The sequence below is a fragment of the Fusarium subglutinans genome (genome assembly GCF_013396075.1).
Source record: "Fusarium subglutinans strain NRRL 66333 chromosome Unknown NRRL66333_c0000011, whole genome shotgun sequence".
Lineage (NCBI taxonomy): Eukaryota > Fungi > Ascomycota > Sordariomycetes > Hypocreales > Nectriaceae > Fusarium > Fusarium subglutinans.
Window position 1 is genome coordinate 18,301 of NW_023502074.1, and position 17,370 is coordinate 35,670.

Below are 17,370 nucleotides of genomic sequence, written 5' to 3' on the forward strand. Positions count from 1 at the left end.
TGGTCGTCCTAGGTCCTAGTCAGGAACTGGCAACAATTGCTTTGTTCTAGAAGATGGCTATGAGATGGGGCATCTGGAGTATTCCCCCGCATCACCCACCCCAAAACACCATGTACATTGTACCAAACTTTGGTATCCGTGCTTCTGCAAGCGCCTGTCCCAGCGAACCCACTGTTGAGATCCATCTCTTGGTAAGGCTCGGTGAGGCTGCAGGTGAGATTCGGTGAGGTTGTATGTGGTCCGGCAGAGCACGTGACTATACTTGACGTCGGCACAACGTAACGCCGGCACCCGAGGCTCCGCGAGCTACGGCATCCCAAATTTTGCGAATGCGTGGGACGAGCTGGATAGTGAATAGCCTCGTCTAATCCCCACGATAGGCACGATAATGTCAATGGCAGCTCCTAGTACGATACGGCCATTGGCCGGTCGTCTCGTCCAGGCTTCATCATCAAAGGCCTCCGCCACCACATCACGAGTCGCCTACTTCTCCACGACCGCACCACAATGCAAGCGAAAGACAAAAGACAACAACCCCAAGCGAGGTGTGAGTAGTCTGTATGGATCAGGACCTCGCGAGCCTCTGTCAATGTCAAATATCCCGCTGCCGAAGCCACGACAGTTCAAGCCCAGGATCAAGGTCGACCCTGATCATGGTCTGTGGGGATTTTTCCCAGCACAAGGAAAGGCATTGGCAACGCCCAAAGAGACTGAGGAGCATGGACGTGCGTGGTCTGTCGAGGAGCTGCGAAAGAAGTCGTGGGAAGATCTACACTCTTTGTGGTGGGTGTGTTGCCGAGAGAGGAACATGCTATCTACATCAAGGCAAGAGCTCATCCGCTCCAAGCTGGGATTCGGTGAGCGAGAGATTGATACTCGAGACGAGGAGGTAAGATGATCCGAATTGATATAATATGCGGGAAGCTGACATTGAAGAAAGGTCCTCAAGACACAGCGAGCCATCAAGCACGTCTTGACGGAGCGATATTACACATGGCAAGACGCCGTCGGTGTCGCCATGAGCGACCCGGAGATCAACTTCGAGGGCGCGGAAGGGCAAGTCTATACACCATCGGCATATGAAGATGAAGTTGATGTTGCTGAGTGGACACAACCAGAGGCCGAGTCAGAGGCGGCCAAGCAGATTGATCCTGTAGCCACAGAAGCACAGGAGGCCAAGATCGAGAAGGAGCTGAAGAAGCAATAAAAAAACTGTCACAAGCGAGACGACGTCATGTACTATTGAAGTGATGGGATAGGTGGTGGTGGCTTACGATGCCTGATTAGGGACAGGTTGACATATTCGTCGTGTACATCTAGGATATGTAAGATACAGTAGACGAAACAAACATGTATATGCGAGCATACGGGCTCCAGGAGCTGTTGACATGAATACATATGATGAGTCAAGATTGGTGGTAGCAAACAACGTAGATTACGAACTCAAGCCGTAATGAAAATCTTAAGCGTATGAGAGCTGTAGTCATATTAAGCTCCTTGACTTCGTATCCTAACACAGTAATGAGCTTGGATGCCGTATAAGTCAAGCTCTTGCTACCTCACGAAAAGGGTCGCTCCACCAAGATGAGTAGAAACTAGAAACACAGATGTAACAATATGGAGGCCAACAGTTGGGGGCAAAGAAAGGAGATACGACCGAGAGACCCTGTCTTCAATATGCTAATAGTAATAAACCATTGATGATACTGGGGTCGTGGCTGGGGCTCTTATATTGATCTGGCTGCTAAGCTAAATTTGATAATGAAGCGGACCACGATGGAAGGGGGAATTAGGGGTTGAAGGGCTTTCTAAGAGACCAACAGCAGCAAAACTTGTTGTATGTGTTCATCTTAATGTAATTTGATATTGTAGGCGAGAATATGTGAGATTAGAATGGCATGAATTGGGTAAGACGTTGGCTGTTAGAGGCGTCAACCATATTCACACTCAGACTGTCCCCACACTGAAGCTAGGCTGTAGGTACCTTAGTTGTAGTTGATCCCCTACCTGAGAAAAGGAAAGGAAAGGTAAAGTATGTACCTAAGGTAAAAGGTAAGGTAAATGGGACTGACCCCGCCACTAGACCGCACCTCCCCTCAAGCTTCTCGACCCTCCCCGTCTCGTCCTCGCTTCTTCCATTTTATCCTATTCCGCCTCTGTTCTTTTCTCTGTTCTTACTCCCTATCTCTCTATCATTCCACCTAAAGGCCCATCGAATATCAACACCAGAGAATAGCCATCATGGATGAGATTGCTCCTGAATACGACGTCATCGTGCTGGGCACTGGTACGTTCTTGTTCCCCCTCCTCGCCTGTTTCTGCCACCACAAGGCGGATCCCCCGCATCAGAGAGCTTTGGCTTGATGCCGCCGACTTGTTGTATTCCCAAGCGGATGCTGACTGTTTTTAGGATTGACCGAGTGTATTCTTTCTGGGTAAGACAAACTGCATCCATTTTGACCGCTTCCTCGTGTTGCAAAGGCCGCTACGGATCTGCGCAAGCTGCAAGGCGGTATAGCACATGATGTGTAAAGGCGGTGATGGCTAATTGTGCTTCAACAGTGTTCTGAGTGTCAAGGGCAAGAAGGTCCTCCACATCGACCGCAATGATCACTATGGCGGGTAAGTCTCTTTCTAAATGCAAATACTTTTCTATAAACAAAAAGCTAACTGTGTCCCAGTGAGGCAGCTTCCGTGAACCTCGAGACTGTACGCAACCCTAGCCTAAACCTCCCGATCTCTATATCTTGCCAGACCGATATCTAACAACAGAATACAGCTCTTCAAGAAGTACGGAAACTTCCGCGAAGGCGAGGAGCCCTGGAAGCAATATGGCCGCCTCAACGACTGGAACATCGACCTTGTCCCCAAGTTCCTCATGTCCTCCGGCGAATTGACCAATATTCTCGTTTCTACCGATGTTACACGGTACCTCGAGTTCAAGCAAGTCGCTGGCAGCTACGTCCAGCAGGGTGCCTCCAACAAGGCTACCGTCGCCAAGGTGCCATCTGATGCCGCTGAGGCTCTGCGATCTCCTCTCATGGGCATCTTCGAGAAACGACGCATGAAGTCCTTCATTGAGTGGGTTGGCACTTTCGACATCAAGGACCCTGCGACACACAAGGGTACGTTTTCCAAGGAGATGCGCAAAGAAGATAATCTTGCGAAATTCGACAATTTGCTGACCGATAATCCTCTGTCTAGGCCTTGATATCAACAAGTGCACCATGAAGGACGTCTATGACAAGTTCGGCCTCGAGACCACCACCAAGGACTTCATTGGCCACGCCATGGCTCTCTACCTCACCGACGACTACATCACCACCCCTGGCCAGGCTCCCGAGGCCATCCAGCGAATCCGCCTGTACGGTAACTCTGTTGCCCGATACGGAAAGTCTCCTTACATCTACCCTCTTTACGGTCTTGGCGAGCTTCCCCAAGGTTTCGCCCGTCTGTCTGCCATCTACGGCGGTACTTACATGCTCAACACCAACATCGACGAGATCCAGTACGACGGCGACAAGGCTGTTGGCATCGAGGCGACCATGACTGGTGTTGAGGAGATGAAGTTCAAGACCAAGGCCAAGATGATCCTCGGTGACCCCTCCTACTTCCCCAACAAGGCCAAGGTTGTCGGCCACGTCCTCCGAGCTATTTGCATTCTGAAGCACCCTCTCGCTGGTACCAACGACGCCGACTCTGCCCAGCTCATCATTCCCCAGTCTCAGGTTGGCCGAAAGAACGGTAATAATTCCGATTCTGATGATCCTATATAGTTGCTGACATTTGTGTTTAGACGTCTATATTGCTTGCGTTTCTTCCGCCCACAACGTCTGCCCCAAGGGCTACTGGATCGCCATTGTCTCGACTATTGCCGAGACATCAGCTAACCACCACGTTGAGCTCCAGGCTGGTCTCGACCGCCTTGGCAAGATTGAGGAGCAGTTCATGGTAAGTTACCTGGGTTGAAATACGAAGATACACGCTAACAATCTCCAGGGTCCCCCCATTCCCATCTATGAGCCTCTTGAGGATGGCACCAAGGATAACATCTTCATCTCCAAGAGCTATGATGCCACTAGCCACTTTGAGACCACCACCGACGACGTCAAGGACATCTACCACCGCGCCACCGGGGAGGAGCTCAAGGTTGAGGGTTTGAGGGAAGGTATCCAGGTTGCCGAGGAGCAGTAAAGAATCTCAGCGAACCTTCCTAGCAAATAGGATAAAAGAGTAACAAGGCCACACCACTGTAACAGAGCGGGCAGGGTAGGAGGATTGTTTTGCTTTTTCAGAAGATTGGCCGATACCGATGGTGCGTCTTGGGCACAATCTCATTATACCTCTTTCGATAGCATCTCACACGACAAGTCAAATGAATATTTTTGAACTGTATACACAAATAATAATATTTTGGGTGGATGATATGAAATTTGATTGAAACTTTTTATATGCTTCATAAATCATGATCTGTTAAAAGAGAAGAAAAGAAAAGTTTGGCAGCCCCTTTTCTAGTACTTCTCAAGGAGGCGCCGTGATATCTACTATCAAGCTGAACTCGGACAGAGCTTCTTCATCCCAAGCAACAACGCGACACACAAGCTATTTTCTTCTTGTCAAGCACGTACGTACGCAGCGAAGGAATCGCAATCCATTTTCCTATGCGCCCAAACTCCCAGGCAAACCCACAGCCCACGAACCCGCGAAAATATGCCGGAAAAGAGAGAAAGACAACCAAATGTGGTGGAAGAAAGGGAAGCCTGGTGTTGGCTCTCTATCTGCGGTTTGTCTTGCCCATACCACGCTTTCCGACGACCTGAAAGTGATTTGTTAGTTACGGTTCTGAGATACATATGGGTGGGAACAAAACTCACCAAGTGCTTGGTGATGGAAGCGGTCGTGTGTCGATCGCCCTCTCCCTGTCGGGCCATGCGGTTCATGCGCTTCTGGTTGAGCCTGGCGATACGATCGGCCTTGGATCGAGTAGCCTCGTCTGTGACACCATCGTCGCGACGGCTGGTAGTAGGAGCACGGCTTCGAGGTCGGCTCATAGAGCGCATACGCTCGCGGGGAGTGCTGCTGCGGCCACCATCGACATCCATGGCATCCGGGTCCTCGGTAGCCATGCGAGATGTGGAACGGCCACGAGGACGAGACTTTGAGCGAGCACGCTCGGCAATATCGGTGGTGTCGACACCGAGCTGGTCGAGGGCATCCTCGAACTCGGAGAGGGGCTTCTTCATCTGCTTGCGGGGGATGATGGCCTGGTTCTTGAGACGCTTCTTCATGCGGGCCTCGTTGCGGATGAGCTGCTGCTTCTCGCGGATCAGCTCGGCCTTGCGCATGACCTCAGCCTCCTCATCATCCTCAATGTCCTCATCAGACTCGTAGAAGCCCTCAGCCTCGAGCTTCTCCTCCTCTTCCTCAAGAGCCTGAAGCTTAGCCTCAATATCGGGATCGACAAAGTCGTAGACGTTCTTGCCATCGTAGATCTCGGGGATCTTGTCGTACTTCCACTCGGGGTTGGCGAGCATGTAGTCGGCCTTCATGTCGACGTTGAAGACACCAGCACCACCGTTCTCCTCCTCCTCATCACGAGCGAGTCTTCGGCGCTCGGGGTCGGTCTTGTCATACTTCTTGCGGTCCTTGGCACCCTCGGGGATAAAAGTCTCAAGAGTCTGACCACCCATGGGCTGAGCAACGTGGATGCGGGACATAACATCAGCCAGACGGCCACCGATGTTTCCGCTGCTGTTGGTACCAGCCTTGAGCTTCTGGTTAACACGCTCAGCGATCAAGCGCTCGCAAGCAGCGTTCTTGACCTCCTGAACACCCTCCTGAGTGTTGCAAGACAATTGGAGCATCTCGACCTCACCAGACTTGAGGATGCTCTGGAGCTCAGCCTGAACCTCGGGCTCAAGGTCCTCGGGTCGGGTGACGTCAATCTTGTTGATAACAACGAAGACAAGCTTGTTGGAGAACAGAGGCTTGATGCTCTTGAAGAGAGCAATCTGGGCGCTAACTGTGTATCCGCACTGCTCTGAAAGATCCATAAAGTACATAATGGCGGATCTCAAATGGGCAATGGCGGTGATACTTTGCATCTCAATGGTGTTCATCTCCTCAAGAGGGTGGTCCAAAATACCGGGGGTATCGATGGCCTGGAAGCGGAGATACTTGTAGTCGAAGTGACCGACAAACAGACTCTTTGTGGTGAAAGCATAGGGCTGAACGTCGACATCGGCGCGAGTAACGCTCTTGAGGAAACTAGACTTTCCAACATTGGGGTAACCGCAGATAAGCAGTGTTCGAGTGTTGGGGTCGATCGAGGGCAGACGTCCGAGATGCTGGCGAACCTGGTCGAGGTACATAAGAGGGTCCTTGAGTCGCTTAATGAGGGTGGCCATGCGACCAAGAGCGGCCCTCTTGAGCTGCTTGCACTGGAACAGAGACTGGCCGTACTTGAGGAGACGGACATAATCGCGGGAGATGGTCTCAATCAGGTGCTTGGCGGTGGACATCTGACCGAGAGCGATTCTGAAATGGTCGGCATCGTAGAGGGTGTTGAGGAGATCCTTGTGGAAAGGGTGGATGTCCTGCAGACGAGGGAAACTCTCGAGAATGGCGCCGAACTTCTCTGAGAAGGTTTCCTGTGTGAACTTGACCTTTCGAGTGTAGAAAGCTATCGAGGTGATCAATGTTAGTGATCGATTGCGATCCTGATGGTGGCGAGACGAGACAAAAGTCACAAACCTCGAATACGGCTGATCTTGAAACCGGCGCGAATCTGCGTTGGCAGCTTGCGCTGGGTCCGGCTCAGAACAATATCCAGAAACTCCTGCTGAGTAGGCACCGGGGGGATATCCTTCCAGGTCGTCTTCATCTTGGGCGATCTGGTATTTTTATTTTTAGGAGTTGGATTTGTTTCTGGGGGGTATCAAAAAGGATAGAGACGGACGGAGAGAGAAAGTGTCGCTCGTCACTCGAAGAAGAGGTATCAGAGATGGCAAAATTTAGTTGGATCGAATATTTTTTCTTAGTGGGTCGTGGCGGTCAGTCTGATTTCTTATCGATAAGAGAGAAGTCACTTTTTGTGTGATGGACTCGGCCGTCTCAGCTCTAGGAGAGTGGTGATGGTCTGAAAGGATATAATACTGTTTCTATAATGCTACTGATTCCTTAATTGAATGTTTAGTGAGGATAATTACATTGTATAGAACATAAAATCCTGGGTTGATATACTCGTTTCCCTGCTCTCTCTGCTAACCGAACTTTTATATGGTAAGGTACTGTAGGTAGGTACCTAGGTAGGTACTTCTTTATCTACATCTCCCCCACCTCAACCCCGCCGCCATACATTGAACCACCAAAAGGGTCCAAGGCCGGCTCCGGGCTCAACACCACTTAGAGAGACGTACAAGAGGGGATCGCAAACTTTGCTTTAGAAAACATTCACTCCCAATCTTGACTTCAAACGAAATTCATATAACCACATAAATAACCATGTCTTCTCAACTCGCCCCCTACAAGCAAGAATTCTTGCAGGCCGCCATCGCTGGCGAGATCCTCAAGTTTGGCAGCTTCGAGCTCAAGTCAAAGCGCATCTCACCCTACTTCTTCAACGCCGGCCTCTTCCACACTGCCCGTCTCGCCGGTGCCATTGCTACTGCTTTCGCCAAGTCTATCTCTGAGGCTCAGAAAGAGACCGGCCTTGAGTTCGATATCATCTTCGGCCCCGCTTACAAGGGCATTCCTCTTGCTTCCTCCATCGCTGTCAAGCTCGGCGAGATCGCCCCCGAGAACCTCGACCGTGTTTCTTACTCTTTCGATCGCAAGGAGGCCAAGGACCACGGTGAGGGCGGTAACATTGTCGGTGCGCCTCTGAAGGGAAAGAAGATCCTCATCGTCGACGATGTCATCACTGCTGGAACTGCCAAGCGTGAGGCTATCGACAAGATCCGAAAGGAGGGTGGTATCGTTGTTGGTATTGTCGTTGCTCTCGACCGCATGGAGAAGCTCCCTGCTACCGATGGTGATGAGTCCAAGCCCGGCCCCAGTGCCATTGGCGAGTTGCGAAAGGAGTATGGCATTCCCATCTTTGCTATCTTGACCCTCGATGATATCATTGCTGGTATGAAGAGCTTTGCTTCAGAGGACGACATCAAGCGAACTGAGGAGTACCGTCTCAAGTACAAGGCCAGCGACTAAGTGCAGTATGGAAGAAAAGAAAATGGGGTTGAACGGATGAGGTTATGATATCAAAGGGTCACAAAATAGACGGAATGGGAAATTAAAATAAAAAAAGAGAAGATTTGAACAGGTAAATGCGGTTTTTATAGACCTGCTATCTCATTATTTTTTATGATGCGGCTACTCGAGTGATATCTTGGTAATGCGAAGTGAGATGAAGCAAGAGGTGCTTTTGAGAGGAGACTCATTGATCAACTGCCAAAAAAATGCTGGCAACAAGCCTGTAAAAATCTATGATGGCGATTTCTTCGCCTTGGAGGTTGGAGAATCCCCATCCTCATTCCTCCGTGTAGGTTCCTCCTTAGTCTTTCTCTTGGGACCATGGAGTTCAAGCACCTGGTCTTATGTCAGTGACTTTCAGTTTATGTAATAGAGCTTACTTACCATGGCATGCCAGCCTTGACCAGCAAGGGCTTCTGTGCTTGGACCAAGGTCTTTGAATCCAAAGCACTTGTAGAATTGGATCGCGTACTTAGGCATATTAGCTCGACGCAGATTTCATGTGACAACTATGGTTGCTTACCGGTTGGCAAATTATGGCAACTCGATCAGCCATCCCAGATACATTCATAAGCTCCAGATATGACTTCATCACTGTTTTCCCGATGCCAACCCCCTGGACCTCTGGGCACACGATGAAGGAATGGAGACAAATTGTTCTCCCTGAAGATTGATGGCCCAGAGGTGAGCCTTTGCTTGCTTTCGAGTCTCTCCAGTTCTCGGGCATGGCCATATCGGCATCAGTTACGACTGGGTGGGTTCCAAGTGTTGCAAGGACGTGCGCAAACATGACATGTTTGGCTCCATCGCATCGTCCTGACTCGACTGGCCGACTGTGTTGCATGGTTGTGAGAGAGATCTTCTTAACATCGCTTGGCCTCACGGTATTGAATAGGCCGTAGCAGACTCCTGATTTCCGAATACGGTATTCGATCTGTTTTGCTAATTAGTGAATCTGACCTGAGCTGGTGGTCCCATTGCCCTCCAAACAACGAATTAGTACCCATATAACATGGCTTACCTTTTCACGTGTTGATCTATACTTCGCTTCTGAAAGTGCGACATTTTCAAGAGTAACGCATGTGTCGATATCGTTCTCGGTCAGGGGTGAGAGCATAGGAGCCCAGTGAAAGGGAATGACCTTCTTCAGAAGGCCAGCTTCTGAGTTCCTTTTCTGGATTCTCATTTGACAGAAGTTCCTTTTCGAATTGACCATGTCCTCATCTGCGTCTCCGTCGTCGATGGCGCCGTCAGAGTCATCGTTCTCCAGGCTTTCGAACACGCCGCCAGAGAAGATCATATCTCTGGCGGCAGAAGCGAATTCATTGTTCTTCTTCTTTTCCATGCTTCCCATGAGGGTTTGGGTTTCGGTTGCCACGTTGAAGGTTGAGCCCTGAAAGGGTCTTGAGCCGGTGATGGTTACTAGAGGTACTACCTCAGTTTAAGTTGGTCGTCAGAATAGACCTGTAGGTGAGATTTATGGGTCCTTTTCGAGTAGTGAGAGCTATCGCAGAAGATCTTTCTATTTCGTCGATTGTGCTTGTGTTGAGATTATATTGCAAATTTGATGTTGTCTCTTGATGATATGATTATGATGCGACGAGAGGAATTAAAGCTCACCCGTGTACATTGAACGTTGGTATGAGGCACAGGCGTCTTGAGGTGTGAAGCGTTGAGGAGGTTTGTACCTCGTTTGGCTCAGAATCGGGTGAGTTTTTGATGACTGAATCACACAGAGAGACTCAGACTCGTTAGACAGTGAATGAAACGTCATGGGACGACGGGTTTAGTTATCCTGTTTGCCCATTCAACTTCTGGTGGACCCACGAATGCCGAGCGATCGGATGATGCAGTGAGGCCGGCGCCGGGATGGGGCCAGTTTCAATCGGTGGGTATAGGTGACAATGGCTTCAGGGCGTTGTGACAGTTGGCTCCAGTGCTTGTGAGAGTGCTGTGCAACTGTTAACGATGTCACAGGTTGTGAAAATGGTGTTGAACCAACCTTGAAATACTGTCTTTTTTCTCCAACTTTACCATTCTCGTCCCGATGGGTTCATGAGCGGGGAGAGCTTGTTCCGTCTCCATCGCCAGTGGAAGCTTGGGTCTGGCACATGACATATCAAAAGTCGCGTGACCTCAACAAAGGAGAACAAACAGAATAGGAAGTCACGGCAAATTGCAGGTGAAAATGGGCCAAGCAGCTACCAGGCCATTAAATATTAAGAAGGAACTTATTTTTGTGGTGATGGTAAGGAGAAGCCGTATTAGATGTCTAGGGTAATCGAGTACGAAGACCAACATTTGACAATTAGTCAATGTCAATGGGTGGACAAGGTTGTTGTTAAACTTAACAGCCTTATCTAAGCTGATAAGCATTAATATTGTGTTAATTCGGAATTTTAACGATGGTCAGGTAACAAGAGTACAGAAACATGGCGGCTGAGAATACTGTACCTCGTATGAAATCTTACACGGTGACTGTCACAGGTTCCGACTGGGAGATAATAAATAAAGTCACCAACTTCACCTCAACGTCAATCAACTAGTTCACAATATCCATGATGAAACCTTACTAGCAGCCCTAACAGTGAAGAAGCTTGCTTGGCCCAGGCAACGGGACACCGGAGCAGCAAGCCTACCTATAGCATGCACGCTCAAACCAAGGGTGCCTTTCTGTGCCTCCAGGTGGCGGTCCTGCAGGAGATCATTCTGTGCCTCCCGGGGACGACCTCCCTGTTGCTTTGACCAAGACGATCAGTAGTTGGGGGGTCCCTGAAACGGCAGCAGCCGCATGCAATCCCGGGTTCCTTTATCCTGGTATGCCACGAAATCGCGAAAGCATAACTATCCCACGTTCTCTCCCCAGTGAGGCCTTCGATATCACAGGAGCGGTTGGGATTTAGTTATGTATGTATGTAGACCAAGGGGTCTATGCACGATGCTTCCTTTGGAACAAAATCGTTGCATTTCGCCCGATCTGGTAACCAATGCTGGATCTGCGAGGATAAGGAGCCTGGGCGTAGTGCTGTACATACAGTAGCATCTGGAAGGACATGTCACTCTCAGGGAGCAAGAAAGCTGCAGACCTTGAATGAGGTGCCAAAATGGATTAGTCCAAGGCCGTCCGTATATATACACGAACCCTGAATAAGTCTTTTTGTCACCTGGGAATAGATGTGCCATATTTTATTGCGTCCCCTTCCATGGCCACGACTCCATGACCTATAGAGCGCTCTGTCCCCTTACCTGGCTGCATGAAGAGCACTCATTCGTCATCGTCAATGGCGCCTGGTGCATTCATGTCCGAACCGAACTGTAGTCAGCATCCATAGGCTTCCGTCGGCTTCCAGCAGTTGCGTGGTCCTTGATTGTGAGTGTGCGTGCGTATGTGCAGCTGTGCCTAGCGGTACATGAGGGATACAATGCAAGCCCGCTGACTGCGAAAACAGGAAATATCTGACCAGAAGGATTGAGATGGGTTTTTTTTGCGGTAACTGTAAGTGAAACTTGAATATCCATGACAAGATTGCTCTTATTATATGGAACTTGGTTGGCTGACGGCCTTCTTGGCCCGAGCTACGGTAGGGCAGAATGGAGGGGGTGCCATATGATGTAAGTCATTGACTGGTACTGTTACTCCGTACAGGTACGATGAACCGCAAAGCAACTGTACCATTACCCTATATTCTTCCTCAATTGGGGTAAGCTATAAAAAAACACCTTGTTCTCATGACAACATATGAAACCAGTGTTAGAAGCGAAGCTGAGTGATCAGAGCTACAATTGCTCTTTATTAAGTACCTACCTACTATCAAGCGGCATAACTACTAACCCCTCTGGCGGAACCTACCTACTAAAGCGGCAGCGGAAACGGCCCCTCCAATAGCTCCAACGTTAGCCAGTAGCTTGCTGAGAACTTTATGTGCAACTGCCTGCACCAGCCTGCACCTGCATCTATCTCCATCTTCATCTGTTCTTTCCTCTCCGATCGTTTTTTTACACCAACCAACCTTGTGTACTAAAATTTTACTTCACTCTTCTTCAACTAATCGCTTACCACGTCAACATACTTTTCTCAGGCCCTTTGGGCTCCTATTTTTGAAGACCCCCAGTGGGTACCTTACCTCAGGAGCTGTTACAGTCTTGTGCTTAGGTATAGTAGCTACCTAGGTAGTTGTCCGGGCTTTCTTTTCTTAGCCACCCTCGTGGCCACGCCTACTCCTCTCTTCTCACGACCAGCCACTTTCTCGAGAGCCCTCGACGACTTTCTTTCGTCCTCTCTGACCTAAACTTGGACACTTCAAACACACTCACGAAAAATATCAGACGAACAACAACATACACCACAATGTTAGTCCAGGCCCTAGACATATTTACGTCATCTTTGGCTATTGGATGCTAACCACAACAGGCGCATCACCCTTAACATATTCAACCCCCAGGCTGGGGAGCAGGATAGCCTGCTCACCCTCGAGATCTTTCCCGACATGACACTCGCTACCCTTCGCGAGTCCATTCAGGCAGAATCGAATGTTCCTCCAACCTCGCAGCACATCTACCACAACGGTCGCCTAATTTCGGATGATACCCAGACCATGGAGCAACTGCAGATTGTGGATGGAGAAATGTTGGCTGTACACGTCAGAGACATGCGAGGAAGCACTGGTGTACCCGAACAAGCTCGACGCCCTCAGCCTAGGAGACCAGCTCAGAACGAACAGGACCCTGAGCTCATCCGCCTTCAGATTCTTGGCCAGCCTGCTCTGAGACAACAGCTCCAGTCACAACACCCAGAACTTGCTGCAGCAGTTGACAACCCTGCCCGCTTTGCACAAATCTTCCATGACAGTCAGAATCGAGAGCAACGTGAACGCCAGGAACGACAACGTGAGATCGAGAGACTGAACGATGACCCTTTCAACGTTGAGAACCAGAGAAAGATTGAGGAGATGATTCGACAGGAGCGAGTCATGGAGAACTTGCAAAATGCTATGGAACACAACCCTGAAGGTGAGTTCTTGAAATACCAGCTGTGGACTGTAATATTGACATCATTTGAACCTAGTTTTCGGAAGAGTTCACATGCTCTACGTCGATGTAGAGGTAAACGGCCACCCAGTCAAGGCGTTTGTTGACTCCGGTGCTCAGGCCACCATCATGTCTCCCTCTTGTGCTGAGGCCTGTGGCATAATGAGACTGATCGATACTCGATTTGCGGGTGTAGCTCACGGTGTCGGGACAGCAAGAATTATTGGCCGTGTTCATTCCGCACAGATCAAAATTGGAAATCTATTCCTCCCCTGCAGCTTTACTGTCATGGAGGGCCGATCAGTTGACCTTTTGCTTGGCCTCGACATGTTGAAACGACACCAAGCCACTATTGACCTGGCTAGAGACAAGCTCATTATCCAAGGTGAAATGATTCCCTTTTTGGGAGAAGCTGAGATCCCCAAGGCGGAAGAGGAGGCGGCTGCACAAGAGCCAACTCTGCCCGGTCCCGATGGCACAGCAATCGGACAACGTACCGGAGCCGTTGTGCCTCCTGGCCAGCACCAACAGCAGATCCCTGCCAGACCGCAAGCCGCTCAGCCTGCACCATCCCCTGCTGCAGCTGCAGCTCCCGCCCCCTCCGCACCCCAAGCGCCTCCTGCTGCACAGCCTGCTCAGACAACAACAAACATCTCGCCACAAGCGATTGAGAGTCTTATCTCGATGGGTGCCACTCGTGAGCAAGCTATTCAGGCCCTCCAGGCCGCAGAGGGCGACCCGGATGTTGCTGCTGGGTTGATTTTCTTCTAGTGGCGAGAACACTACCTCACACTGGATGGTAACAGGAAAAGACAAAAAACGAATAACATGGAGGATCATAATGATAGATGAGTATCCAACTCTCCCGTGTTTTAGCGGGCGGATAGAAAGATTTCATTGTCTACAAATGGGATAGGATGGTTAGGGAACAGGCATGACCATTTCGCTACAACGCGGCATGATGCTTAGGAGTATTCAAGATATACGGTTTAAACGTAGTTATGAAGTACAAATTGCTCATTAGCTTTTGGTGCGGGTATTGTTCGTCGCAGGAACTAACTTAATCTATAAAGACCCTCCCCTCTCTCTTTGCTGGTTGTCTTTACCGGATCTTGTAGACGCAAGGCTTCAGGACAGAAGCCTCGTTAACTTCAGGCTGCTCATCGATGGGATCTATCCTGCGAATAATGCCCCTCTTACCCTTGGGGGCCTCCTGCTCCTTGACATGCTTTCCCTTTGTGGGCGATGCTCCTTTGATAAAGTGCATCTTGACGAACATCTTGTTGGACAGATCGATGGCCTCTCGATCTCCCTGAAGAACAAAACCGCGTGACCTGAGCACCTCGACGAACGCTGAAACATCTGTCTCACGGCGGCGATCATCCATACCGTCGACCTCTACGGCCAGATCTTCATCATGCTCGGCATCGTTATCAGCACCCTTCTTGCCTTTCTTACCGGCCACTGCGTTCTTCTTGCGGTTGCCAACACTGTGTGTCACAGGAGCGTTCTTGTTTCGGATAGGACCAAAACGGCTCTTGATCTCAGCAACCCAGAGCTCACCCTTCCAGTGGAGAATGCGATAGGCCTCCTCGATAAAATCAACCCAGTTGGTGCCCATGAGGGCCAGACAAAAGACAGCGACGTTGACGGATCCATCAGCAAGAGGAAGGTTGGCGATATCAGCCTTAGTGACTAAAGGACTTGGGCTCTGGAGGTCGTAGCTTTTGACATTGACCTTGAGTTTCTTGCCATCCAACTGGAGTGCCTCTGCAAGACGAGCATCACCACAGCCAAGATCAGCGATGGTACACTCTTGTTGTGTGCGAGGTAGCGGTGTCTTGGCCAAAGGCGTAGGAGGAGCCCCAGGTCTACCTTTGCCTTGTTGGCGGACCTTGCCGCGTGCGCGGATATCCTTGAGGAAGCTGTCGACGGGGTTCTCAGGCCAGACCTTGACCTGACGACGGAAACCTTCATGGTACTCGTCAAACATCTCGGGGGACTCATCGAAGAGACTGAAAGCCTCTTCGGAGGGACGGGTGTAGAGTGTCTCATTGAGGTGGCGGAATCGTGCTGAGATGAGCTTCTCTCTCATAGAAGCTTGAAGGGGAGTGAGTTTGGGAGGAGCAGGAGGCAGAGGTGCTGTCTTTGCGACGACAGCCTTTGCTGGTGAAGTGGTGGTTTCTGTTGAGTCTTCGGTAGCCTTTTGCTTTTGCTTTTGCTTCTGCTTTTTGTCCTTCTTCTCCTTCTTAGGTTTGGGCTGCTCATCATCATCACCCTCCTTCTTATCCTCCTTCGTCTCATCGCCCTCCTTCAGCTTCTCATCCTCACCATCCTTGGACTTCTTCTGCTTCTTCTGCCTCTTGGCAGCCTTATCAGACTTGGGTTGCTCAGTCTTCTTTCCCTCAATCACGGACTCCCAAAGATCAGCTACAGTTGAAGCTGTGACATTCTCAGTGGCGTTGTTGTTGTTGTTGCGCTTGCGCTTATTGGACTTTTTGCCAGGCGCGCTGTTGCTATTATTTTGGTTGGGGGCTTCGGATTTGAGGCCGTCCGCTGAGACAGACCATCCTGGAACAGCAAACATTTTTTTCGATTGGAAGTGATTAAATGTTTGGTTGTGGTTGATGAGTTTGATGCTGATGAAGTTTGGCTTGATAAATTTCCTAGATCTGAATTTTTGCTCGAGGTACGTACCTGAAAGTCTGGGCACCTCAGATCCGCATATGGCCCGTGCACCTGCCATATTTGGATGTTAACGAACCTCACTTAACAAGGTAGTAGCATTCAAGCTTGAAGGACAACGACTTCCATTTCGATATATAAGCTTTAGGCGACATCTATGCTATCTACAAGGTGATTTCAATCTAGAAATAGTGATTCGGATTATGTATTCGTCTATCGATAGCAGCAGGATCTTCATTTTCCTAACTGAGCATCCTTAGCTGACCGAGTATCACTGTTCTCCGAACAATTGTATAAGTTCTAGCGTTCTCAAGGGCCAAGACATGAACTCACAAAAAAATCTCTTCAGAAATGTATCATATCTCCATGTAAGCATGGTGTCTTCCGAGCGGGATTCACTGTCCGTATCCCCGATGCTCAAGGTCCTCCGCCCAAAATGGTGGAATGCTCGCTTGTGTAATGAGACAACATGATCCGCAGTTCCCATACAGTCTGGGGGTTTGAAGGCTCATGAGTTGCTCACTGGAAGTTGGTAAGACTGTGAAAGGGAATAATTCGAGTGGTGCGGTTGTAATTCATGCGGACCAACAACGCCCCGACCAACCAATACACTACGATGCATCAATATCCATGGATAAGATTTGGTCTGAGATAAGCTATGATAGTGAAAAGAGACCACAGAGTCTTGTAATGGATTGGATTGGCTCTTTCAACCTTGCGCCTATTGTTGCGCACGAATCATAGCATCAACTGCATATTGTGTCCTTCGAGAAGCGGCTATGTGCAGATGTTGACTCGCAGCTGGTATCATCGCATTATTTAGTCACAGGACACAGTGAAAGAGCCTCAAGACACACATAGGGATGCCGAGCCATCGTGGTCCGCCCTACATCTGTGGCCTTGAATATCTTGACAAGTCCTTGAGTGCATGAGTTCCGACCTACGACTACGCCCAAGGACATGCAGTCCTATGAATACACAATTGCGGTGATTTGTGACGAGCGAGCATCGCCAACCCCGGGTTCTTTTGTGAATGCCTCATCTGAACACGAGAAACATGCTCAAGAGGCATCGGGATCGTGGTTCGCATCGATCAAGGTGGCGCTGTCCACTTTGAAGATGTCACTGGGCACAACAGTTTCATGCCGATGAACAGAAGGCTGCGATGCCGTAACATCAAGACTAGAACAAGCTGTGCCAGAAGTGCTCACATATAATGATAAAGGAAAGCTGATGTCGTGATGATACTACAAACCAACAACAGCGTGCTGCAGTCTTTCGATCTGATTGCCTGAATACTCAACTGAGGCACCATGGCACCTACAAATTGTCCTTAAGGACTCTTGCGTAAGGCCAGGTGCACATCCAAAGTTCGTACTCGTGGAACAAACACGCAGAGCATGAGGC

The 17,370-nt window shown here is 49.7% G+C and overlaps 7 protein-coding genes across 7 annotated transcripts; 4 read left to right on the plus strand and 3 right to left on the minus strand.

Annotated features, from left to right (window-relative positions):
* Positions 1 to 110: 110 nt before the first annotated feature.
* FSUBG_1679 (uncharacterized protein) lies at positions 111 to 1,207 on the plus strand (the record flags this gene model as incomplete). Its single annotated transcript, XM_036679371.1, has 3 exons — positions 111 to 213; positions 402 to 889; positions 941 to 1,207. The coding sequence occupies 3 exons, from the start codon at positions 111 to 113 to the stop codon at positions 1,205 to 1,207; spliced, it is 858 nt and encodes a 285-aa protein (XP_036542775.1).
* Positions 1,208 to 2,241: 1,034 nt separating this feature from the next.
* FSUBG_1680 (rab gdp-dissociation inhibitor) lies at positions 2,242 to 4,194 on the plus strand (the record flags this gene model as incomplete). The annotated part of the gene is made up of 8 exons (XM_036679373.1): positions 2,242 to 2,287; positions 2,411 to 2,435; positions 2,563 to 2,622; positions 2,682 to 2,709; positions 2,780 to 3,125; positions 3,205 to 3,744; positions 3,797 to 3,951; positions 4,000 to 4,194. 8 exons carry the CDS (start codon positions 2,242 to 2,244, stop codon positions 4,192 to 4,194), a joined length of 1,395 nt encoding a protein of 464 aa, XP_036542776.1.
* Positions 4,195 to 4,774: 580 nt separating this feature from the next.
* FSUBG_1681 (nucleolar GTP-binding protein) lies at positions 4,775 to 6,883 on the minus strand (the record flags this gene model as incomplete). Its single annotated transcript, XM_036679374.1, has 3 exons — positions 4,775 to 4,816; positions 4,875 to 6,682; positions 6,754 to 6,883. The coding sequence occupies 3 exons, from the start codon at positions 6,881 to 6,883 to the stop codon at positions 4,775 to 4,777; spliced, it is 1,980 nt and encodes a 659-aa protein (XP_036542777.1).
* A 620-nt stretch (positions 6,884 to 7,503) lies between these two features.
* FSUBG_1682 (orotate phosphoribosyltransferase) lies at positions 7,504 to 8,208 on the plus strand (the record flags this gene model as incomplete). Its single annotated transcript, XM_036679375.1, has 1 exon — positions 7,504 to 8,208. The coding sequence occupies one exon, from the start codon at positions 7,504 to 7,506 to the stop codon at positions 8,206 to 8,208; it is 705 nt and encodes a 234-aa protein (XP_036542778.1).
* Positions 8,209 to 8,481: 273 nt separating this feature from the next.
* FSUBG_1683 (acetyltransferase) lies at positions 8,482 to 9,880 on the minus strand (the record flags this gene model as incomplete). The annotated part of the gene is made up of 5 exons (XM_036679376.1): positions 8,482 to 8,586; positions 8,635 to 8,721; positions 8,774 to 9,184; positions 9,272 to 9,681; positions 9,871 to 9,880. 5 exons carry the CDS (start codon positions 9,878 to 9,880, stop codon positions 8,482 to 8,484), a joined length of 1,023 nt encoding a protein of 340 aa, XP_036542779.1.
* Positions 9,881 to 12,737: 2,857 nt separating this feature from the next.
* FSUBG_1684 (DNA damage-inducible 1) lies at positions 12,738 to 14,049 on the plus strand (the record flags this gene model as incomplete). The annotated part of the gene is made up of 2 exons (XM_036679377.1): positions 12,738 to 13,260; positions 13,316 to 14,049. 2 exons carry the CDS (start codon positions 12,738 to 12,740, stop codon positions 14,047 to 14,049), a joined length of 1,257 nt encoding a protein of 418 aa, XP_036542780.1.
* A 331-nt stretch (positions 14,050 to 14,380) lies between these two features.
* Positions 14,381 to 15,865, minus strand: FSUBG_1685 (methyltransferase; the record flags this gene model as incomplete). The annotated part of the gene is made up of 1 exon (XM_036679378.1): positions 14,381 to 15,865. One exon carries the CDS (start codon positions 15,863 to 15,865, stop codon positions 14,381 to 14,383), a length of 1,485 nt encoding a protein of 494 aa, XP_036542781.1.
* Positions 15,866 to 17,370: the final 1,505 nt, after the last annotated feature.